General features: G+C 38.6%; 1 protein-coding gene across 1 annotated transcript; it reads right to left on the reverse strand.

Annotated features, from left to right (window-relative positions):
- Positions 1-1,690: 1,690 nt before the first annotated feature.
- atp1b3b (ATPase Na+/K+ transporting subunit beta 3b) lies at positions 1,691-26,459 on the reverse strand. Its single transcript, XM_017696759.1, has 7 exons — positions 26,354-26,459; positions 14,579-14,707; positions 12,212-12,310; positions 11,025-11,212; positions 8,674-8,724; positions 3,981-4,067; positions 1,691-2,697 (listed from the first exon to the last, which is right to left on the reverse strand). The coding sequence occupies exons 1-7, from the start codon at positions 26,457-26,459 to the stop codon at positions 2,530-2,532; spliced, it is 828 nt and encodes a 275-aa protein (XP_017552248.1). The 3' UTR covers positions 1,691-2,529.
- Positions 26,460-26,584: the final 125 nt, after the last annotated feature.

Raw genomic sequence — 26,584 nt, forward strand, 5'->3', positions numbered from 1 at the left:
GCATCCTAAAAAATCGTTGTGTTTTAAGTAGTACAGTTGGTTCCAAAAACAAGTTTCTGGTGATGACCCTGTTGCATAAACACAAATACAGTAAAATTACTGTATTGTAAATAAGGAGCTATGCTGAGCCCACATAAGAGGCTCCACATTTTCCCCATCCACACTGCAGCAGTGGGACGCCTGCAAACCATAAAGCCCTTCAGGCTTTTTACTATAAGTTAAGAAAACACAGATCCTGCCTTTCATTACTTTGATAGCTAAATCAATGCATTGCAAAATGCCTATTTGATTATTGTATTTGCATTCACTTCAGATATTAAACACAAGCTCTTTTCAATGTAGTTCAATGTAGTGTGTGAATGTCTGAATTTGTAATGTGCGCTAGGGGGCAGCAGAGTGTGGTAGCTACTGACATACAAGATTAAGCACTTTTTAAACCACCTTTACTCAGCGGAACAATTAACCAGCCTAATAAACTCTACCAGGGAACATGTTAGAAAATAAAAGCTGATTACAAACTAAAGGAAACATACATAGTGCCTTGTAACGTGTTGGGCCAAGCTATAACAGCAAACCCCCCCACAACAGAGCCTTCAGACCATCCCAATGCAGGAGTCAAGCTCAAGCATTCTGGCCTGTATGCATGTATGTCCATTTGTTAGGAATATGGGAAAACTACTCTGCCCTTTCTCCACATCTCTGCAGTGCCTAAAGGGTTTTGCACCACTGAACTATCAAATGTGCATTTATCTCTGTAATGAGGGGTTTATGCACTGCAACCATACTATCTGTAATCTCTGTAGATGTTTTCAGACTTTTCTTGCTGACACAGCCTGGTCACGTCCTGCACTGACGTTCTCATGACGAGATGAAGTGTTACTGTCTAGACACACCTTTCCTCAAAATGTTTCTAGTGTGGCTTTGCTGTGTTTAAGGTGGTTTTCTGCTCCGTCTCAAAAGGACGCTTTTTTTAAAATTCCACATTTTGTCGCCACTTCAGTGAGTGAAGACATATCCCAGTCATCTACACTGTATATTTTTCAAAGATATCCTTTCATATTCATTTTAATAACTGAAATGCTTTGAAAACTTTAGTCAACACAACCATCAGAACATCCTTTGGATCCATCAGACCATGGAACCCTTGTATGAGTTCAGTGCCCCAGGTCCTGATAAAGTGCGATTTTTAACTGAAAGACGCTTATACAGCCTCTGTTGATGTTATGGAATAAAGCAATCATTTTTCTGCTTTCTCTGCTCTGTTACACCAGAGCCATGTCCAAGACAGGTTTGATCCTTTAGTTTTGCTGTAGAGGTAAAAACTATAACAGAAGTGTGTTAGTCAAAGACTATGGATGACAAATGTCCATTACTCTTTCACTACAAGATCCAGTGAAAACCTAAAAAGCAAACTCTGGACATCAAGCACATCTTCACGAGCTTTGACTGTGGTAAGACGATAATTGTGCAAGTCCCGCGAGAGGCTCCAGAGACAGACTTGGGAAACAGAATAAGAGACAGATCTGTCTGTATGAGGCAATATCTTACACATTTTCTGAGCTGTGCTGTGTTTGGCTGGACTGTAATGAACGTTACACAGATTAGTTTTGCTGGAGGTTTTCTGGTGCCACCTACTGGCACAGCTCATCCTAAAACTAGGCTCTGAACTAGCAAATACCACAACTGTACACATGTTTAAAATCTCCTTTATTTTAAGTTTTTCATACAGATCTTAAGGCATCTGCACAAAGTACAGTTTCTGCAGAGGTTTAAAAAAAAATAAAAAATAAAAAAAATCATCACTTCCCTCAGATGGCAGATGGATTTGAACACAAGGTTGATAGACATTTTTGGTGTTTGTCTCCCTCCCCTCTCCTTAATAACATTTCTCAAAAAATCTTAAATTGCAGTTCTTTTATATATATATATGCATATCTATATATAATATCATAACCTTGATTTATTACAACGGTCAGACATAGTGAGTGATAACAGGAAAAAAGTGTCTTTAAGTCCATTAAATATGTACAGAGAGACTTCACATCATGGCAAACATACATACACTCTCTCTTTCTCACTCACTCTCTCACACTTTCAGACATACACACAGCAGGCTGCACAGCACTATAGGAGGGAATAGACAGCAACTTGATGCTCCGACACATCTATTTACAGGTCCCTGCTTACTGCACGATGTCACAAGCTTTGTGTCTTACAGAGATGGCTTTGGGAAGGTTCAGTGTGAGTTTACTTGTATTTTCTCTCAGTGAGAGGGTTTGTGCTTATAAGTGAAGAGGTATTAAATTAAAATCTAGATTATGTTACCCCTCACACACAATTTTAAGAGCAGATTATTGCCCCACTCTGAACCTACCTCTATTGTACAGTACAGTCAATCTCCCTTAAGGTGTTGGAAGGTAGACTGATATGGCAGGAGCACGGGTGTGCCTCAGGTAAGCATGTGTGAAGAGAGGTGTGGGGTTTGAATGCGAGTGAAGGACATCGTGCAGCTCCTGTGAGTGATCAGGGCTACTTGGTTACGTGGACACGGAAAGTGACTCGGCCCAGGAACTTGTCGCGCTCGTCGTTGTTGCGCAGGTCCGAGCCTTCCACCTTGCACTCGATGGTCAGGGACGTGTTATAGTCCTGCTCGCTAAGCAGCAGCTTCACTGCCACCAAAGGCTGAACATAGTTAGGCTGTAAAAAAAAAAAGAGACAGAAGAGCCATTTAAAAAAAAAAAAAAAAAAAAAAAAATTGGCACCCCATAATTTGCCACAGCTGCTCCAGCTAAATAATTCCCTTCAGAAATCCTTGACTGGTGGATCAGATGCATTAGGGCATGCTGGACACAGGTCGGAGCACTGCAGTAAAGCAGATCTACAGAAGGACGGTCAGAAACCACTGCCCTGATCACAGACATTACATGACTATGACCATCAGGCCTACATTTGCAGTTTCAAGTGGCTATCTGACTACAGTTGTACCCATATCCTCTTTTCCAGTGATAATACCAAAACCAGGCACAAAATCTCAAATAAGCTATCTGCTGATTGTCAGCATCAGGGATGGGACAATACGAAAAATTCCTTCCATAATATCAGATGTGTGTTTTTTTTTTTGACATAACGGTGTTGAGCGTACACTTCATCACATTATTATCACCTGGATATTACAGGCATGAATGAAACTTTTCACATATTTACCTCACTGACAGCAGTGAAACACACAAAGGGAGAAGTGTCAAATGGCTACATAGTGAAGGCTATCAAAAACAGTATTTTTCATTCTAAATGTTAGTTAAATGTTTATTTGTCATGAAGTATTCACACATTTGATTTTTATGGATGAAAAAAAAAATGGGTGCGTTTTTTAAATGCACTGGAACGTCCACTCCAATGTGCTGCTTTGTTAACACTTGTGCAAAGAAGAAGGAAGAAAATAATGAAACTGTGGAGTTATGATTTTTCAAAGACAGACATGCTAACATAGGCTCACTGAAGCTCTGTAGCTGTGCTGTGTGTGTAGGAGTTTGAGGTCCTGCTTCAGTGGCTTTAGCTTGAGGCACTAAAAGGAGCCAACAAAATCATGAGCATTTTGGACTGTAAACTTCTGACTCAGTGGGAAAAGGCCTTGGGCTTTGTCACCCTCCTCTGGCACAAATGGAAACTGTCCTCAGTATGCTGGATGATAGTACAAAACACCTGTGGCTTTGATTAATTAAAATATCAATATATTTCATAGCTTTTGTTTGATATATTGATTTCTGAAAATTGTGTATTTGTTTCAGCACTAGTAATTGCAGGAGTCCTATACAAACCTATCTGAGCTCAAGCTGAACAATGCAAATTGATAGATTTTAACACGGCATGAGATGGAATTAATGCAGTATCAGAATATATTTACATTTCAGATGATCTATTATGGATACTGACAATATTAGTATCCAGGATCAGCGCGGATGCATCTGACTGGTACTCACCTGGGCTTTCTTGCCATAGTAAGGGAAGTACATCTTGTCAAATCGGCCCTCAGCAGGGAAATACTGCATCAGTAGAGGCGTATCTCTCTGAAACAGGACAGAAAAGCAAGGGTGCGATCACACAGCTATTCTTTATGCAGGATGCGCCTCGGTGCGATTTGTGCTGTTGCCTGTAGCAACAAACTGTTCTCACTGGCTGATATGGGTGATGACAACCAAGTGACGCACTCTGTACAAGATGCTACTATTATCGAAAATCTCACAGCCAGAAATGCTAAATTTATCCTCTCTCTCTCTCTCACACACAAACACACACTCACACTCTGTCTTCCAAATTACATTCACTAGAGCTTGGAACATATCACAAACTCCAACTTCAACAAATACCCCTGACTTTGTGTCATGCTCACAATACCTCTCCAGCCTATAAGCTGGCATGAGATGAGAGATTTCATGTCAAACCGCTCACCTTTGAACGAAATAATGACAAAACACCACCCTATGAACAGATTTATCAGGAAAGAGGTGTCGAGTCCCCTGTGGTCTTCAGGAAAGTTGGAATCTTCAGAACAAGGCAAGCTAATTTATAAAACACATTTCATATACAAAGGCAATTCAAAGTGATTTATAAAGGGAATTTCAAACCACAATGCTCTTATAAAACAATACACAACATTAAATTAAACAAGAGTAATAGGAATAGCAAAGCAAGAGTAAAGTGCCAAAAAGATGCAAACCACAGCTGCTTAATAGAAACCTGAAAAGACAGGTGAACAGACACAGAATTACCAAGCTGGACTAAACACCTGCTCACATACATACATGCACACAACACACAGTAAAATCTTGTGAGAAATAATACAGGTGCAAGTTTAACCAATATGTATGTTGCTAGCCTGGATATCTAGTACATCTAAAATACAATTTCAGATGCTCATGAAAATGCACCCACTGATGAACCACTGACATACAAGTGCATAATACACAAACTAATAAAAGATCTTTTTTTGTTCTCCCTGGAACTCGATATGCACCATTCTTACTACATCATTCTCTCTCACCATCTAGCACAGTGGTTCCCAAAGATAGCCCTGGGGAACCCAATGTCTACTATTATAATTCAGCCACAAATCAACCAAAATTCTTTATTGAACAATAAAATCAAGCACCAACCAGAGAGGAATACTATAGAAACAGATAACCACTATTGATGAAGCTCCTAAAAGAACAGGCCAATATCGTCCATCATGTGATCCTGATCTCCAATCTTTCCACTAACTGCATTTAAATGTCACTGTACCTCCCTTCAAGCTCTGCTAGCTTGAATAGAGGGACAAATGCCCTGTCTGAAAAAATATTTTTTTTTAATTAAATTTTTTTGTATAAAATATTTATGCAAAGTTTACATAAAAAAAGCTCTAGATGTTAATGCCACTACAAAAACTATGTTCTTGTGTAAGTTGCACCTGGTGTCATTATAAAACATGTTGCCATTGGGAAGATTTTGCACAACCGTAGGTGAAGATAAAGGAGTTTGGTGATTACGCTTCACTACCCATGCTCACAACACTCCAATGAAAAATGCTTCACACCCCTAACAAAGACCTTAAACATCTCTGCCTGTCAATATAAATGGAAAGCTCATGGAATCACAACTAATTGTTTGCGGGCAGGTGTGACATTTTAGATTTCAAATATATGTTCTCAGACTAATGATAAGGAAAGTAAGACAGAAACCAGGAGTCATTGGTAAAGAGCGGCAGGTCAACCTGAAAGCAGCAGAAACAAGTCAACAGAGAGCAATAAGTAATGAACTGCACCACGATCATCTCCATTCCAACATCCACAAAACAAAACAAACAAACAAACACACGCATTTAGAGAAATCAGAACTCATTCGTAATGATGTACTCTGGTTACATGAAAAGGCTCGTCGCTGGGAGCAACATAATACGGGGCTGCTTCTCTGCTAACTGTTTTGAGGCAATTAAAAAACCTGGATGTATCAACACAACAACAACCCCAAATATACATCTAAAATAAGTCAAGACAGGTTTCTAAAACAGAAGGAAAAGGTGATTGAAAAAAATAATCTTTAAACTTTAATTTCGTCTTACTCCAGACAAACTAATATTATTCATTTGTGGTGTCAGAATCTTATTTCCTTTATTATTATTTTTTTTTTTAACATTTATGTCTATGAATACATTTTTTAGTCCTAAGCACAAGTTAAAAATCACAGATAAATTCAAGGTGAATATATTTACTTGAAGTATGTTAAATAATGAAAACAAAAGTGTGTGAATTTCCCTTATTCAGTCCATACCACTGCCCATTTGCTATGACATTGGCTGCTACACTCCTAGACCTCAGTGACAAGTGTTATGATTTATCACTATTTTGTATTCAGTTATAATAGTAACTGGATGAGGGCTTTGCAGATAGAATGAATCGTCACTGCAGGAGATGTGTCCTACCTATTGTAGACACTGATTCATTCTGATTGTCAAATCAAGCAACACAATCCGTTCATATAAATATAAAAAGCTCGACTCTGCAATATTTAAATGGAAGCAAAAAAAAAAACATTAGAAGTATTACAGCCACCTGCAAGAAATGTCTGGTTAGTGTGAAAAGCAATCTCAGTCTCTTTTCTTTTCGTGAGGAGGCACACTAGTGAAAGCAGAAGCCTGTTCTTATAGAGAATAGGACACCCTTCTTTTGTCCTCTGTATACCTTCAAAAGGTCACATACAGGTGACTACTCACAAAAAAAAAAAAATCACTGCCAAGAGGGGGGTTAGACATCAAAGCCAGGGAATGCATTAGAATAGGGGTATGGCTAGTGAGGTGTAAAGTGGTTAGGCAGGTTTCCCCCAGACAAAACTTGGCACCACTTGGACAGCCAGTTGAAAAGTTCACTTGCTATACAATTAGCCTGTTTCCGTTTTTTGCAATTGTAAATATATGTTCCAATTCCAGTATTCTGTGCTCAAATACTGAGTCATAAGTACATAACTGAACTAATAACGATGATCTTACCTAGAAGCACCTGCATTTCACATTAGCTTTAACTTCTAGAAGGAATGCAATTTTGTTGGCTGTGTTCAAAATAGCATACTGTGTACTGTATACTGCACATGTATATACTGTACACTACATGCCAGTCTTTATAGTAGCATAAAGTATAGTATTCAGTATATGACAAAAGCCTTGTGCCGTACTACTGAGAAGAGGCTGGCATTAAGGACTGGGGCAATCAGATCCATCTCCAGATCCACCATGTTTTTCTAAGCCCTCTAATCAAGGCTTAACAACCGCTTCTAGGCGCTTTCGGGTCTAAAGCAACATGTGAACATTTCTTGGTCATTCGTGGGATGAATGTGTGGTTTCCAGAGACAAATGTGTCTGCTAGTCATTAAGGTCATTGACTTTATTTTCACTGAAATTTGGCGGAGACCAACTTTCGTAAGTAACTGTTTTGACCATGTTGTCTATGCAGCAAGTTAACATTACTTCATTATTATTATTAATGAAGTAAGTAAACCCATTTTACAAACAGCAAGAAAATCTGATGGGGCTTAAGCATTGCTCACACAGTGCTGTAACAGGACAAATGATTTTCTGTCATTTCATTTATGTGAACATAAAAGGTTGAATCCCATGCTATTAAGCTGTTGAGAGCTAACTAGTTAGTTACGCAAGTGGTTATGTTCTACTGAAACGGCTGCATTTTGGGATGATTATGATAGGCTGTATACTGGAATTGGCCAGGGCAGTAGGTCTTCTCGGTGGTATCTATGGCATACTGCAGACGTTCATGTTTATCACCCACTGCATACCACTTACTACTATAGAGCACAATCAGTACATGAGCACTGTGTAATAGGTAATTTTGAACACAGCCATATTCTCCAATTAGCACAGTGCCATTATCCACTGCTTATAATCCCACAGCATTAAGGCCTGTCCCAAATGGTGCTGCTGTGCGCATGCACTTGGGACTCAAGAGCAGATATTTGGGCTCAGAACTGAGTTCCATGTTGGTCTGTCAGCTCTAAAATGTCTTTGAACATTAAGATAAAAAAAAAACAAACAATATATGGCCTTATGTTCTTGTGGTCATGTGCAAATAAGGACTACAAGACCCCACATACACCAGTTGGGACATGGCTTTATTGTAAAGCCTGGGAAAAGGGACATCTATGCTCCAGTGTGACCTCTGGAGGACAAAGGGAGCAGGGGTGAAGAGCACAGTTCAGATAAACAGTTCTGTGAATTTATAGCTGCACCACTGGTCCTCTAGTTAGGGGGTTTGAAGGTATACAGTATGCTGATTTCTTGCATGAGGGCAGATAAAAGAGCCAAGCAGTACAGGATAGGAGCTACACAAAAGCAGCAGAGATATGGAAAAGGGTCAGAACAAGATTCCCTTGTAATAGCAGGGAAGTTGGGCCTTAATTCTTACCACAAAGTGAACTGCCAGCACCACAGGCAGCGTGGAGAGAAACCACATATAAACAGATGTTTGAAAAACAAGATGAAAGTACAATTACTGTGATAAACAAAAAGTCATCCTGCACATAATTCACCACAATATAACACACACACACACACACACACACACACACACACACACACACACACACACACACACACACACACACACACACACACACACAAGCAGGCATTACCTTGGCTGTGCAGTTGATGTATGGATCTCCTCGTGGCTTGAGTCCAATAACCTGCACCGGCCAAAACAAGCACAAACGGGGTTAAAAAAAGTATGACAAACTTCCCCTCTTCATTTTTTTTTCTCTAGAACTAAACATTTCATTTATTTGCTTTTCTGTTAAATGGCCACTGAGAACAAGATATTATTTTTTAGTGCCAGGAAAAAAATATATTTAATGAAAATTACACCCAAGATTTAACAATTAAATATATCCTTTTTCAGTATGTAGTCCACTCTTTGCCTTTATTACAGCTTCCCTTTTTTCAGGAAACGTGCTTTCTGTTTTTCAAAGAAAACTCAAGAGATATTTTCCCACACCTTCCAAAGTTGGTTGCACTTCCTTCTTGTCATGATCCAAATAATCCCAAACACATTCAATGACATTGAGGTCTGGGCTGTGTTTAGATTTTGTGGTATAGCTCAAATGTTCTTTTTTTATCCATTTCCTTTCCTTATTTGTCTATTTGCTTTTCATTTTTGTCTACTTGCTTTCTTTTTGTTAATGACTTCAAAATTACACATCCTTTCAGACTCAGTGATGAGTTGGCTTCTCACATTGGAAGGATGGACAGAAACACCTGTAGAGCTGTATTTTCTCCTCCCTCTCGAAGATGAAAGCTTAAAGTCCTTGTTTTTTTGACAGCAACTGTCTCTATGGTCTACCAGGTTCTGTACAGTTGTTAGGAATTCCATTTTTAAACTCCAGTTTTGATAACTTCTGTCTTTCTCTTTTCCCCTAACTTAACTTTCCCCTTCATTATACAAGCGGAATATCTTAAATCCAATCTCATGTCATTTTAGATAGTTTAGATAGTTGTTTAGGTAGTTGCTTGTGCAAATGTTTGTGTCTTTTTGGAGGGGAACACACTCAATAATTCCTTTGGGAACAGCTTTATTGGGAGGACACAGCTGTAACTGGGTGGTTTTAAGACGGGACACTGGAAGAGTTAAAGCAGCAATAAAGTGCACAAAAGTAAAAAGTGGACATACTAAATTCTGATAGATGTGATATATTTACTGTTGCAGCCTTCTGTGTTATGTTTCTAGCTTTTTTTCTGACACTGAAAATTGAACTGGCAAAATGGTACTTAATGGCTTAAATGACATTTAGACTGTGTTCAATTTTAAATAAACAAAAGGGTCTTCGCAGTGCTATACATTTCAACCCCAAAAAGCCACCCAAGATTTTTTTCTTCATCAGCATGTCCTATTTGTATGCATGCACACTACAGATGGAGCGACTGATCTGCTGTATCTGTATTGGCTGACTTTCAGCTAAAATATGCGAATCACGATAAGCCGATAATTCTCTAACTTGGCCGATCCTGAGAAACGATCAGAGCCATATTTACGTATTGCTGCCACCCTGCGTGAGGCTCCTTGGTCACAGGAGGATCTTGCAATTCCTCTTTCAAGCACTAGATGGAAATCCAGACCTTTTGACTATAGGAGGAAAGGCCTATTTTTACGGACAAAAAAAAAAATAAAAAAATAAAAAAATACACGTCAAGTTTTGAAAATGAACATATATTGATGCCGTCTGTCACACTGACCGACACTGAAGCTGTGTAAACTATTAAAATCAGAGCCTGCTCTATTTTTTGCATTATATGGATGTGTTAAAATCAGAACTCTGTTGTCATGGTTGCAGCCCAAACAAACATGCATCAGCATAGTGGCAGAACTCTTCTAGCAGAGCACAAAAGCATATACAAGCAAAGGCTGACTTAAAGACAACATATGGTGGATGAGAGCTGAAAGGCTATAAGTGACTGAGTACGTTACAGCAACTGTGTTTAACCAGAGTTTATTCATGGCTTTTTAATGAGAAGCAACAAGCGCATATACCTGCAGAATCCCTTGTTATGCAGATTTAGCTAGCTCTTGTAAAAGGCAAATGGACTACCTGTGTTGTTGCCTTTTTTGTAGAATGGGAGGTACCCAGTGCATGCACTGTTTAGTTGGAGAGCTTAAAAGAAAAAATATAAATAAATAAAAAAGTATTTAGATTGTTTAGACAGAAAAAAACGCTTCAGACTTTGTGTGAAGGTCCCATTACATTGAAACTGCATTCGTTTTTTTGTCAGAAACGAACAGTTTAGGCTATCAGCTGATTGTGCTGAAAGGCGGTATCAGCCTCAAAAACTGATTGCTCCATCTCTAATGTGCAGGATTGTTTATCTTGGACTAAAACATAGAATCAAAATCGGTAGACTCAATTTCCCTGGGTTCCATTAGTCTCCTCAAGAAAATAAATGTGTACGTGCATATGTGTGTGTGTGTGTGTGTGTGTGTGTGTTGTGAACTTACCCGGTTCATCTTGATCAAGATGCAGGGCTGACCCTCAGCATAGCCAAAAGTTGTATCACCCAGGCCTGAGCACTGCCGCAACTGACTCCGCTTGAACTGACATACCTTTTTCTCCTCCTCATCATCCTGTATAGTATACACACCCTCGTCGCACATTTTATTCTTCTCCTGCACATGGTCATTGTACACTACATTGAAGCAGAAAAGAAGTGAGACGTTGAGGTTAGGAATAACAAGAATCAAGAATGATCCAGTGCAGTGTAAATAATAAACCACACACATTTTATTTTTTTGCTACATATGAAACACCTTAGAAATTAGCTTAACATGCATGTTGACTTCTGCCACCATTTCTTCACTCATAGCCTCAAAGTGACAGTTCATCCACCTACAATGAACTCTGTATTATTGTAGAAAATGTAACAATATGGGGTTTTGCTGTTTAACATGCTATTTTGACTTGCTGTCTACCACAGGTTTTCAGTACTTTGTGCTATAAATCCATCTCTGGAATCCTTTTTCTTCTTCCTAAAGGCTATGTCTCACTTCCCCAAACCTTTCAGGCTTTCTTATTAATTTGCAAGTAAAATTTTTTAGGGCTGGGTCAACATCCTGACCTTGGTAAGACAGAAAATCAGGGAGTGCTGTGTAGCTTTCCTGAAACTCCTATGGTCGGAGCATTTGTGCCAACTGACAAGTCTTGTGAAACCTGCTGTTTCCAACCTACTAAAGCTGAAAGCATTTCCTGGCATTTTGGGTTGGAACAGCTAGACCTCCTACTCTGAAACACTTCCGTATGGTCTGGCAGGCTTATCTCGCCAAATTGCTATGCCTGCAATTCTCTAGAATTAATCCACAGAATAACTTCCAGCATAATCATACTTCCTAGCCCACACCAAATCTACTTTATCTGGTCAGTTCTATTAAAAACACCATCAACCGATTTTTGAAGACTCTAAAATTCCTACGCAGGAGCTATGGTTTTCCACTATTACTTTCTAGCAGCATGTCCTTCAGCATTAGTCCTTGCAATTTGTTACATACATATGTTATGTACTTGAAGAGCAGTTTGGGGAGCATTAAACAAGTCACATAAACATCTCTGAATCAACTCCAACCCCTTTTACCCTCTGTCCATGACACTTCTATGCAGTTCTACACATATTCCAACAGTTGACAGGACTCACCCTTCAGAAAGTCAGCCAGGTTATTGGTATACTTCTTGTACTGCTCAAAGTTAGAACTGTTTACCATGATGTCCAAATAACTGGGCCGGATCATCAGACCTGTCGAACACGTCAGTAAGACGATCATTGATCAGTTTGTAACTCATGCAGTTTCATAATTTCCATTTTATGGACACGCTCAAGTTTAAAGGATGCAATGGCATCAGTAATGATCACTTTCACACCTATAAAGCAGACTGCTAAAGGCAATATTTCGACTTCTTACATTCAAATATGGATTACGGTGGATCAGATCCAGGGCTACTTGACGGGTGTTAATGAAATTTATAATAACTCGTCTTAACAGTGAAACAAACTTAAACAAGTGGCTTTCAAAAAGTCTTTCTCTGCACAAATTATTAAATGTGGATGCACCTGGTATTTTTGCAATACTCAAAAAAATATTAAAGAAGCAGATCAGTAAGGGAATTATGGTATTTTGAGCTGGAATCACACCTCAGAGTAGGGATGGACTCCTATGGGAATTCTAGACCGATGTCAATGCCCGGTATCTAGTATTTTAACGTATTTCTACCAATGCTGAAACTGACGCAATATAAACATGAAATGTAGAAAACTGGAATTAGATCCACTTGGATTAGAATTATAGAGGAATAAAATGCCTATTTGAAAATGAAGTGAATGAAATACAGATATTTTAGCTCAGTAGCCCAAGGTCACCTGAACATTCTGCTCTTCAGGAAAAAAAAACAAAAAAAAAAAACAAAACATCAAATATTGGTTGAAAATATTGGTCAAATTGAATGAAAATGAAATCTGAGGCAGATTTAAGTCAAATAACTGTCAATACTGCTATGATTATAATATCACTGTGCATCCCTACCCCATAACTATTCATGTAAGGTCAAGGAACTGGATCAAAGCAGTAAGCTTGAAGTGCAGAAATCATAGATCTTTGGTTCATAAATGACAAAGATTTGTGGTACAGATATTTAACGAATGTAAGCACATCTTATAACTGAAATAAGCTCACACACAAAAAATAAAATTAATGTGCATAACTATTCATTCAGATTTTAAGTGCATCATATACCTAAATACATGTTAAACTATGGATATATGTATACCAATATGGCAACTGACTAAGCAAATATTGTGCATATTGTGACTATTAAATTCAATTAAACACAAACATTCAGCACTACTCCTCCGTTAAATCATATATTCTTAGTTATAAATATATTATTATTAGTGCATATGGTGAACAACATGCACAACAAGTACATGCATGCATAACAACTAGTGTTATAAGATACTTAAAGTGCCATATAACTGTGTCCATGAATTTAGAACAATATGCTTAAAGTCACTCATAAATAAGAGGAGTGAGAGGAGTACATTAACACTTTGGGAGGGATGTGCTCAAGGGGAGACAGATTTAATGTATGAGAGCATTAAGTGCTGTGTTCGATTTCACTAATAACACACTGCCACTTTCATGTAAATATATGATGTATGCCACAACCTGAGCAAGACATCAATTTGCCAAATGGAACTCAAGAGTCAGTAAAAGCAGCAGAGTGTAATGCTTCCAGCCATGTAGCACCTTTAGTGCTGCATATGTACTATGAAAATGCAAATGCCCTCAGTTAGTATGAATGCATTTGAACTCCACCACATGCATACATTGTTTCACTGTCTACGGCAACACAACACAGATTTTTTAAAATTCTGAAGAGGGTGCAAAAGGGGTAATAAAAAAGTGAAATTTAAAGCCTAAAAGAACATGCACTATGCATGATATGCAGATATCCCAGTTCTAATAGAGAGCAAGAGGAGGATTCATTAATGAACACTGAACACAAAGTGTTTCAATCTTCCAATAACAGTACTTTGACTTAGATACGGATTCCTGATCTTCTGTTCCCAACACCTTCTTAAAATTACAAACAGAAAGTGGGAATGACTTCAACCAGACTTCAAACTTCCAGTGTGCTGGAAGTGCGTTTATTTCCTGACCACAACAGACTAATCAAGAAGAGCTGAAGTGAATAAAATGCATATGGAACATATGAACAAATCTACAGTCTAGAGTTTGGAACCAGCATTCTTATTGCCTCTGTGACTACTTGGGTATTGAAACTTGAGACTGACAAAGAATTTTTTTGGATACTTGATAATATTGTAATACTTTAGTCAATACCAAACCAATACTGAATTTCAGAAACCAGCCCAAGCCCATATTACATATTCAGTTTTCCCATTTCTGCTCCTGATCAAACAGTTTATCCCTTGTAGTTTATGATATGATGTTCTTGTTTTCTTTAATGTGTGGTGTTTTATATCACAATCCTTTCGGGATGTTACCTGGGTTGGCCACTCGGTCCCTGTACCTAGGGGTGTAGTCATCCAGTGTCTGCAGCATCACCCACATAGTGAGTGAAAACATCCCAGCGAGGAAGCCATAGAAGACCACATAGAAGAGGAATATAAGCGCTAGAGAGAGCGAGAGAGAGAGCGAGAGAAGCAAGTTAACATTCTTGTAGTCATAACAGTTGAGAACATACATAAAACTTAGACTGAAGATCACATACATACATGCACACAACACACAGTAAAATCTTGTGAGAAATAATACAGGTACAAGTTTAACCAATATGTATGTTGCTAGCCTGGATATCTAGTACATCTAAAATACAATTTCAGATGCTCATGAAAATGCACCCACTGATGAACCACTGACATACAAGTGCATAATACACAAAATAATAAAATCTTTTTTTTTGTTCTCCCTGGAACTCGATATGCACCATTCTTACTACATCATTCTCTCTCACCATCTAGCACAGTGGTTCCCAAAGATAGCCCTGGGGAACCCAATGTCTACTATTATAATTCAGCCACAAATCAACCAAAATTCTTTATTGAACAATAAAATCAAGCACCAACCAGAGAGGAATACTATAGAAACAGATAACCACTATTGATGAAGCTCCTAAAAGAACAGGCCAATATCGTCCATCATGTGATGCTGATCTCCAATCTTTCCACTAACTGCACTTAAATGTCACTGTACCTCCCTTCAAGCTCTGCTAGATTGAATAGAGGGACAAATCCTTCAAAAAGTGCTTAAGAGAAGGTGGCCTTAAAGTGCTGTTGTTCAGGTGCCTTTGGAAACTATTACCCCAAACTGACTGGATTCCACTCCATTCAGTTCTAAGGCGTATATTTTCCACACCCAGATGTGACCACTGAGCTTCAAATGGCTGCAACAGAGCAGGAAAAATGAGGATGAGTGGGTGGGTAGAGAGAGGCAGGCTGAGGTTACTTATAGATGCATTTTGTCTTTGCTGAAATCTGAGGTAGACTGCTGCTACTATAAATAGCGCATGGGGGAGGACAGTTTAGTGAAGGCACAGCAACGGCCTGGCGAGAAGAGATACTGCACTTGCCCACATGTTGTATTCTGCCTCTCACTAGAAGACCCCTCTCTATCTGTCCCAAATCACAGTGTCAGCACCAAGGGACTGGACATTCCAGTAAAATGACCATCATTGTGTTCCCAGATAAAGAAGTCTTTTGTCTCCAGGAGCTTCCAAGAGGAATTTCATTTTTAATTTCATTTTCAATTTTACTGTCCCCAATAAGATGGAAACCATTAGGTTCTTGAATGATACAGACATGTACTAGTTAGATTTGTGTTTGCACAAATGGAAATCTGCTATTCATACACAACTAAATAGTTAGCTTTACTGTGAGCAGCTCGACACTAAGATACTGGAATCTTAGACATATTTAGATCTGACTGATATCCAATGATGTAATTTTACTATAGAAATATAGTTCCGAAATGTTCTCTCTCTATATACTGCTAATCCTGTTGGATTTAGTCTCGACTTCTACATTTAATAAATACATAAATACACACACACATGAAAAAAGGTTTAATCGATTGGAGAAAACTGTCTCCAGTTCTATGAATTCTTAAGGTTGCTCACTGATTTTCAGGCTGTGGGACACTTTTACGTCAAAACAATGAGATCTAACTTCAGAATGTGGCCATGAGGGACAGGGATGCAGTCTCATTTCCTGCTCTAACATGCAGGAGAGTGGTTAAAATAATACTCCAACTATGGACTAAACCTGTATATACATACTACTACAGCATACTACTATACTAAATGTACTATGATGTTCTATGTCTGAAATACTATTCAGAATGTACACAGTTCATTGTATGCAGTTTTATAAGCAGCTTTTGTGTTAGTAGCTACTACTACTACTACTACTACTACTACTACTACTACTACTACTACTACTACTACTACTACTACTACGTGTTGTAGTAGTGACATGAATTTTTTTTTTTAATAACTCATGATGAATTTACATTATTTTTAACTTCACTTTAAAAAAAAAAAAAAAAAAAAAAAAAAAAAAAAAAAAAAAAAAAAAAAGAAAAAGTAAAACATTTTAAAACCAACAGTAAAAATGACTGGTCTCTCAGTTACTACCTTGGGTTTAAATACATCATAACACAATCCTAACATCTAAATACTTTTTTTTTTTTTTTTTATTGTGGGATAGCAGTTTGAAATTGCTTGATCATAATTTATAATAAAATGACAAATTGTTAATTCATGCATTTTAAAGTAATTCTTTACTCCAAACAATGCTAACACTGCTAATAATAAATGAAAGACGGGGCTTAAACGCCCTGAAACACCCACTGGTCCAATAGGTGGAATGCTTTTCATAGAGCAGTTGCTGCACAAGCAAAATGTGATCTTTGATTAAAAACTTTCCAGTACATGCTTGGTTCTTGAGACCGACGCACTGTCCTGCAAGCAGTTTGTGATGTAACTGTTTTGATGAAATATAAATAAATTCAAGGAAGGGTTTGTAATGTCATGAGAACTGAAATGCATGGCATGAATGCATCTGTAAGAGTCAGATTGCACAAGTCTCACTGCACTTGGCTGACAGTTGGCTGCCCTCTAATAATTTTGATGAGATTGCATATTTTAAAGTATCCCCAGCAGACTGCACTGGGGTGCCTAGAGTCACCAGACTAAGGGAACAGCCTTCATTTAAAACCACTGTGACTCTGTTTGTGTCTAGAATTTTGAAACATGTTTATTAACATGCAGGATTTTCAATATTCCAATTTGTTATTAGTGATAAAAAATGCACAGTAATAAATAAAATGATGAAACTCTAGCTGCAGAGCTATGACAACACCACCTGGTCCAAGGTTTACATCTTGTATGAACACCTTCTTTAAAAAAAAAATCTTACTTATTCTACATACTTATTTTTATAAGCCTGTCTGGATGTTTCAAAGACCTTTAATGTAACCTGCCTCAAACTATATCACAGATCCGTTCTTCTGTATTAACCAAATGACAATTTCATCCTACAAATGTCAATTTTATCCATACCTTGCTGATGACTCCACTACCTACTGCTGCCAGGTTAGGATGGGTTTGTCTACTGAGCTCCTTTAAAAAGGTTCTTCCTCAAGCCATTTCAGGAAGTTCTGCTTTGGTATCATCACTTTTGATTTGCTCTTCAGGAATTATAGCCTTAATCATTTTTAGAGCTGGACTGTGATCATGCCTATTATAAATACAAGTTTAAATATATCAGAAAATATTATAGGAATGAACACTGAGGTGTAACTGGTTATATTATTAACAATTAGTTTGTTCACATTAACTAGCGTATGGCCATTACTTTAATGCTTAATGCATTTATCTCCTCCATCTTGGCCTTTTCACATGAGAAGAGAGATCATGTCTGTCTTAGAAAATGAGGGGGAGACACTAACTTCTGCTTCCTGTGGACCTCCAGGACTGGGGTTTCACAACTCCATATATATGTATAAAACATCAAAAACATGAAAAACATCAGAGCACATCAGTTTATCAGTAGCTCTCAAGCTGCTCTCAACTGCTGAAAGACTTCTGTTTGTTCTCTCTCGCTTGTAACAGAACCCGAAGGATCCAAATACTCTTCTTCCACCACTGTCCAAGCTGGCAGACTAACAGCGATAAAAATATCCCTCAACAGCAAGCTTAGGGGCCATCGGGGTGTGTGCTGTACCCCAACCAGGCCAGGATGAACACAGTTCATACAGTGAGGACAGCAACCTTGTGGGCTCTTTAATTAAATCATATTATATTTTGATTACACACACACACATACATATACATATATATATATATATATATATATACATATATATATATATACATATATATATATATATATATAAAAAAAAAAAACAAAAAAACCCACATAACGCATACACACCATGACCACATTCATGGTTTTAAGATACACAAGAAAGAATGGCACGACACAAAACTCCCCCTCAGACATTCACCAAATTGGCCACAAGTATGTGGACATCCCTTCTAATTTTCAAGTTCATATTTTGAGTTTATCTGCACTCATTGCTCGAAGGGCTATAAAATCAAGCACAGAGCCATATAATCTCCATAGCATAGCTTCACTATCTGGCAGTCTGATGGACAAATCTGGGTTTGGAGGATGCTGGGAGAACACTACCTACCAGAAAACATGGTTCCAAAACAGTAAAGTTTGGTGGAGGAAGAATAATTAGTCTGGGGCTCATGCTACAGCATACACACACATTTTACATAAATTATATGCTTCCAACAGTTTGGGGACCTTTTCTTTTGCAGCACGACCGTGCCCCTGGTATAGAGGAACTCTAGTGGCCTGCACAGAGCTTTGACCTCAACCCAACTCAACACTTATTGGGATGGACTGAAATGTCAAATGCCAGGCCTTCATGTCCAACATCAGTGCCTGATCTCACAAATGCTCTTTTGACTGACTGGGCACAAATTCCCACAGACATACCCCAAGATTTTTTGGAAAGTCTTCCAAGAAGAGTGGAGGATATTACTGCTATAAATTCATAATCCACATTAAATCCCACAGTTTTGTAATGCATGTCCAATAAGCTCATATTAGGGTAAGACGGTCAGGTGTCTGCATACTTTTGGTCATACAGTGTACCTGGCTTAACCTGACATCATTTTATGTTGTGATATTTGCAAACATATGCACCATGATGATATTAAGTATGTAGCATGATTTCTCTGATGTTTAATAAGCTGAAACAGAAAAAAGTCCCAGAAGTTCTACATTAAAAAAAAAGACTAAAGATTTATTCAACTTTTAAATGCTGAGTCACAGTAAATTCAGTTAAATGGGCCTGTTTCTTTTTTATAATGAAATATGCAGATGGCCAGTGTGCCAGTCTTTTAGTACTCACACCCACCATATGTTTGGAAAAGCAGCTAGATGCTTTTTAATTTTAACATACATTTAGTACAGCACTGAGGTATAATAATGCTTGAAGAGCACCTTCATCAGTAGACTGCTACATCATGTAAATACAAATGTATGAAATGTTTAACTTCACTAAGCACACAAAGCAGTAAATACTGTCAGATAGATCTAGTTCACTCCTCATTATAAAGTGGCTACCTATGGAGCAGATTCAACAGGTACCAACAGCTTGATTTATGCCTGCACTGGCGAGACCTTTTGCTCAATCCAACTTCAGTGCTAGCGCTCCACATTAATGCAAAACACAGCACAAGCACAAACATGCTTACCCAAGTACCGCAGAACTACTGCAAATAAATGAAATCCATTTCATTTCTCCAGAAACCAGGAGTCAGACACCTTTAATTAAAGTAGCATTTAAGAAGTATTTGAAATTACAACTAGTGATGCACTGATATGGAATCAATTGTCAATCTGATATTTGTCATGGTCAGATTAAATATTTTGTTAATTTTCTAACAGAAAAAAAAAATTCTTACATCCTCTATAGTAAATACAGTCAAATATGACATATCTGCGCATTAAAATCTGCAGAAGTGTGTTCTCTGTAGTGGATGTGTTACTTATTTTCACTTAGAAAATCAATGAAACATGTAATCTGACCAGAGTTGCCCAAATGTATGTACATGGCCACGTCCGCCAATATTGATACATAATGAAGTATGTATAAAATATACTACAAAGCAAGATATTTAAATGTTCAAACGGACAAACTTTATTGTTTTTTGCAAATATTCACTCATTTTGAATTTGATGCCTGCAACACGTTCCAAAGAAGTTTGGACAGGGGCAACAAAAGACTGGGAAAGTTGAGGAATGCTCAAAAAACATCTGTTTGGAACATTCCACAGGTGCACAGGTTAAGTAGAAGCAGGTGAGTGTGATGATCGGGTATAAAGGGAGCATCCCTGAAAGGCTCAGTTGTTCACAAGCAAGGATGGGGTGAGGTTCACCACTTTGTGAACAACTGTGTGAGCAAATAGTCCAACAGTTTAAGAACTGTCCATGGCAAGGAATTTAGGGATTTCATCATCTACAGTCCATAATATCATCAAAAGATTCAGAGAATGTGGAGAAATCTCTGCAAGTAAGCGGCAAGGCAGAAAACCAACATTGAATGCCCATGACCTTCGATCCCTCAGACGGCACTGCATTAAAAACCGACATCATTCTGTAACACATATCACATGGGCTCAGGAACACTTCAGAAAACCATTGTCAGTGAACACAGTACATCGCTCCATCTACAAGTGCAAGTTAAAACTCTGCCATGCAAAGCGAAAGCCATATATCAACAACACCCCGAAACGCCGCCGGCTTCTCTGGGCCCGAGCTCATCTGAGTAATGAGTAAATATCTGCAAAAACCAATAAAGTTTATCCGTTTTAACATTAAATATCTTGTCTTTGTAGTGTATTCAATTGAATATAGATTGAAAGGGTTTGCAACTCATCGTATTCTGTTTTTATTTATGTTGTACACATTATGTATGCTTAATTTCAATTTTAATTAATAAGCAACAAGTCTACAACACATCTCTCTACCTCTGCAACTTTCTTCAAATTAATGCTACTATTTCTCTGCACATACAGGTGCATTTAGTGCCCATTTCTACACTTTATAAATGTTTGTGTGTTGACTGTGGTACCTGCAGATATGTACATAAAAAAAAAAATTCAGCATCAATCCACGATTCCTATAGTGCATGCCTAATTAAAGATATCCAGTTCAGTTTTCACAAGCAAGCGTTTGGAATAGTTTTTCCAATTCTTAACCTAGGAAATAAAAGGTCAATCGTTTGTGCTTAAAGGGAAATATCACTGATTTTTGAAAAAATGTGGATAATTCAATCTTTGAGATGTTATTCAGAGGGGTTCGATGTGAAATGGTACAAAATATACAACGAAATTAAGAGTGCTACTCCTAATCAGTGCGACCAAGACAGAAAACTAATTACAAAAATGTAAAATCATAAAATAATTTAAAAGAATAGGATACTGCACTAAAATGTAATTATTATTATTATCATTGTTGATTATTAAAATTATTTAAAATAATTTAAGAATAAAGGTGTCCTTATATAGGTTTATTCCAGTGTTTACTGTTTTTAAACTTAATATCTGCAAAATTTAGAGATGGCTCAGAGAAAAATAAAACACTACTTTAAACCTGTTCGTCCTGCTTCTCATGCAGATGTAGCTGACCAGGGTCAGAAGCGTCCTTGGTTCAAAGATCATAGGAATGGAAGAATATTGTCTGTTAAATGACATGGTACAATGAACTGTGCTATATCTGACTAAAAGTATAAAAAAGGTGAAAATGTTCACATAATGCAAGTGGGGCAAGGCACTGTTAGAAGACAAAAATCTGACTGACTGCAGCCAGAGGGAAACATTTGCCAAGACCAAGAACTACATTTGTAATACCCTGTGGTATTTAAACTGAAACCTTTCCTCATTAAATATTCATACTGCCTTGGCTCTACTTGCTAATTTGTGCTCTATAGTAATGAAACACACAAATGCTAATATGCTAATGCTAAACTGGCAAGTTGTTCAAAACTATTGCGGATCAAATTTAAGAATTATGGACCAAGCAAGAAAGACCTGGTGTGTTCACAGTGTGCACACTATACTGTAAACCGGACTAATCCACTGGGATGTAAGAGTGCTCAAGGCCGAGAGCCATGGGTATGAGAACGCAGGACCTGTCCATTAAGTTAAACCCAAGCCTTTTATTCCTTAAATACTCATCACTCTCATCCTCTCCCAGGGGAGTGCAGCGCATCTCCAGGATGAAAGCTATGCAGACATCAGTTTCTCTTATGCACACGTTTTTCCATTACCCTATCATAGGGTGGTCACGCTGGAATCTGCTCTGCAGCTGGAGCAGAGACATCAGACATGAAAATGCAGGAGTAAGATTAAGTGTTATACAGGCCATCTTTCACACAACCAGCCCACAGTTGTCACCAGTTGTCATTTGATCAGTCAGTCAAGCTCCTGCAGGACATGCAGGGGGCTACTCACCTTGTTTAAGGCCAAATCCAACATGTACCAGGTACAAAGATTATATATAACATATAAACATACAAAAAAAAAAAATCTTAAGATAGAATGACATCATACAAGACCGTATATGGTGACTATACCTCCCTGTTACTGAAGCAGCAACAGCATTTAAAACCTAAAAAGGCATAAAAGTTGACAACTAGATCTTTAGTTTATTTAGATGGAAAAAAATCCCCCAGTGCCATATCATTAATGCCTAACTTCATTTCTTCTTAGAAAATCAATAATCATCACAGGGCAAGATCATAAAGGCCACCTAAAAAAACCAGGAGGATAAAGCTTGTCATTTTACAGTAATAACCTTGTTTTGTTGGCGAAAATGGACTATTAGCATAACAGGGAAACGCAACATTTTAGCGGATTTCTGATAAAACACAGTAACCTGAATAATATGTGGAAAAAGCCCAGTGTTGATTACATGTTCTGCTTCTCCAAAGTAAAATTAATACATCATTAAATATCAGTTTGACATCAGTCAAATATAAACATACATCCAATGCCAATAACTATTTAAAACAATTATCTGCCAATACCAGTATGACTCCAATATCATCACGTACCCCTATTTTTCTAAAGATCCCGCGGACTCTATAGCCTACATTTGTAACCCTTGTCAACTAAAGTCATTGCAGGCAGGATCAGTATTTAAGAACACTGACAATATTGTATGATAGAAATTACTAAAAACACCTAAAATCTTAACCCCTACTGCATATGTAACAATCAGTTTAAGAGAAATCTGGCCACTCACTGCTGGCGATACACCTTCACGGAGGTACTCTGAAAAGAGGTTGATCATGAAAAGTTAAAGGTGGTGTGGATGCTGTGATTGCCACCATCATGATGCATGTGTATGTGCAGCTGCCACTGGAAGCAGCTCATGCATCTTCAAGAATATGACTGCAGAAGATAATATCTGAAGTCTGAAAAAAATGTTTGCTCAAGCACAAAGTAAAGCCTAAGGAGTCACTGGATTACAGTACATCATGCAACAGGACAGGGACCCAATACATACGGCTTCAACAAGAAAGGTGCCATCAGGGACAGACAAACAGCAAACGTGCATTTTTGCAAGACTACAGGCTACAGACATAATTAATAATCATGAAAACAATGGGCCAAAAAAACCCAGAGAGACTATGAAATCAGAGTTGCTTTAAAAAAAAAATTTTAAAAAAAAATCTCCAACTCCAGGCAAATTTGTGACAAACAAATAAATGGTTGTCCGTCTTAGAATGGACCATACATCACAGCAGTAGAAAAAGCCAGGGAAAAGATGGCAGCAGAGGGAGCGGAGTGAGCATCAGGATGGCATCTGGCACCCACAGCACCGTGTCGTACAAAAACGCTCTTACATTTAGGTCCATGCTTTAACCTTCACAGTGTGTCATTTTGGCCTTCAACTACATGTCTACAAGCATATGCACAAGCCAGTACAGTACACTGGTCTTCTCTCCTGATTAACAAGCTGCCCAGTCATCTTTCATAGCCATTTCCATTCAATCAAGGGCCTCCCTTCTCCAAAAGCATAGAGAGAATAAATTTAACCTTGAAAGGCATGGGAGGGAGGAATAACAGAGGGATGGGGAGGTGGAGATGAGAGAGAACTCATGCAATCCATCGAGGGAAACCCATCCTGGTGAGAAGGGGGGGGACTGCGGAGCTCGGGATTTGTGAGCTCGGGAGCAGAAAGGCTGCTAATTTGGTCTATGGAAGCAGCAAAATGTAACCATCCACATGACATTTCATTTATAGCTGGTAACCAGGCAACTGGGGGTAATTTAAGAAACTTGCACCCTAGCCCCCCCCTTTCCAGGATCCATCTTGCAGTATCACTTCAGACACACCACATTTTATAAAAAAAAAAAACACTTCATGGCACAGAGTGGCAGGACATGATGCATGCATCTTAGGGATGTCTCAGCAGCTGCTGTAATGCAAATTCATCCAGAGCAGGCGAAAGAGGGGGGGAGAGAGAGAGAGAGAGAGAGAGAGAGAGAGAGAGAGAGAGAGAGAGAGAGAGAGAGAGAGAGAGAGAGAGAGAGAGAGAGAGAGAGAGAGAGAGAGAGAGAGAGAGAGAGAGAGAGAGAGAGAGAGAGAGAGAGAGAGAGAGAGAGAGAGAGAGAGAGAGAGAGAGAGAGAGAGAGAGAGAGAGAGAGAGAGAGAGGAATTTTCCTCTCACTGCAGCAGAGCCCAGTGGCACATGCAGGCAGAGCACAGCTACGTCACAGCCACCAAACTGCAGTCATTCAGTCACTCAGCTGAGAGGAAACGTGAATTTCTTCCTCAGAGGTCTTAAAATGTCTGTACAGCAATACACTTAGCCTACTATTGTGCATTAATAAAAGACTATGGAAAGGATGACATCCCCTGACATCACCCCCCACCGCCCAGCCCCGTGTGAATGTGACAGCTCGATGTGGAAGAGAGCCGTCGTCATGTATTAATACTGAAGCCTTGTGCGTTTGGGGACGACACTGAACCCAACATGACATGTGGTGCCTTTGATTTCAGTAAGTGTGTAACCATACAAACGTTCTCAGATTCAATCTGATTTTTGATACACAGCTCGAGATTTGATTTGATACTACATACAAAATATGACTGAGATGGCTTCGAAAAATCAAGTTCATTGTTAAAAAAAAAAGACTGCAAATTAGTATGACTTTGTATGAAATCTAAAACAGTGCAGACGTACTATACAAAATGCACCCAGACACATACAGCCCAAAAAAAGACAGCTCAAATGTTTTTAGAAAAAGGGAATGATTATACAGAGAATCATGAACACCCAAAGAACCATGTGTAACTGTTTTTTTCTCTATGATGGGAAAATCACCTCTTTAAAGACCCCTTATAAAACTGTTTTCTCCATTGGTGTAAGTCTTCTTTGGTTCAATAAAGAACCAAATTCAATTCTGATCACTGAGCATGCTTTTAACAAAAGCTGATAAATGACAGGCCATCAAGAGAGACGTCCATGTTTTTTGATATTCTGATATTTGAGATATAGATGCAGACTTCGAAGTGAATCCCTGTTGGGTATTAACATAACACAGAAGGGCTCCTGCGGCATGTAGCAGGCCTGCCTAAATCATGCATCACCATGCAGAGGAATCACTCACTGTTCAGCACGGGTTCACTCAGCTCTACATTCACAGTGAAGAACAGGCTGCAAATCTGGAGATAACGTTATTCTCTGTGGGCTTCACTGGCGTGATCAATGTTATCAGCCACCTATACAGCAGCACTAAAGAATGTGTCAGGTTTCATTGATCCTAGGCATCAACTGCGTCTGTTTGTCACGCATTTATTTATATAAAAATATTAATACTCAAATCTACATTATGCTCCAGCTCCAGTCGCCTGGATAGTGTCACTGTTCTTCTAAAAGCGTCCTCGTTTCTGATGTTATTCGATGCCAAATGCCTTCTGTCCAAGCACACAGCCCAAACGGCTGGGACTGTAGCACAGATTTAGCATTAAGTGACTAGTTTTATCTTATCCAAATGGTAGTCAGCACAAGGCTGAAGTCAGCTTCTTTATTCGAATTTTCCCGTTCCACCTCAAATTGAGGCGCCAGAATGTAAATGCTGCACCATTTAAGGTGGAACGGGAGAATTCGAACAAGAAGCTTGAATGGGGAGCCAACTTCAGCCTCGTCAAATACTCGGAGGTTTCTTACCCCAACTACTCGCAGTGCGCCCGATGAATTCCCCCGTTCTCGGGTTGTAGATAAAATCTTTCCAGCTCGACTCTTTCCCCTCCGGTTTCACCTCCTTGTTCGCCATGGCGAGGTTAAGACGGACTGTTCACTGACAGCGGAGAGAGAAAAAAAATAAAAACTAAATTCTTTTGCAGACACAGGCCGGGCAGCAGGGATGCCACTTCGGAATCAGAAAAGAAACGAGCGGTG

Source organism: Pygocentrus nattereri, chromosome 17 (genome assembly GCF_015220715.1).
Source record: "Pygocentrus nattereri isolate fPygNat1 chromosome 17, fPygNat1.pri, whole genome shotgun sequence".
NCBI lineage: Eukaryota > Metazoa > Chordata > Actinopteri > Characiformes > Serrasalmidae > Pygocentrus > Pygocentrus nattereri.

What these genes read in the sequence shown, in the direction of transcription:
- atp1b3b (XM_017696759.1), bottom strand. Translation starts at nt 26,459, where the DNA reads ATGGCGAACAAGGAGGTGAAACCGGAGGGGAAAGAGTCGAGCTGGAAA. An exon ending in GCGCACTGCGAGTAGTTGGG is followed by an intron (nt 14,708 to 26,353) that starts GTAAGAAACCTC and finishes CGCTCTCTCTAG; the next exon opens with CGCTTATATTCCTCTTCTAT. An exon ending in CCTGGCTGACTTTCTGAAGG is followed by an intron (nt 11,213 to 12,211) that starts GTGAGTCCTGTC and finishes GCTTCAATGTAG; the next exon opens with TGTACAATGACCATGTGCAG.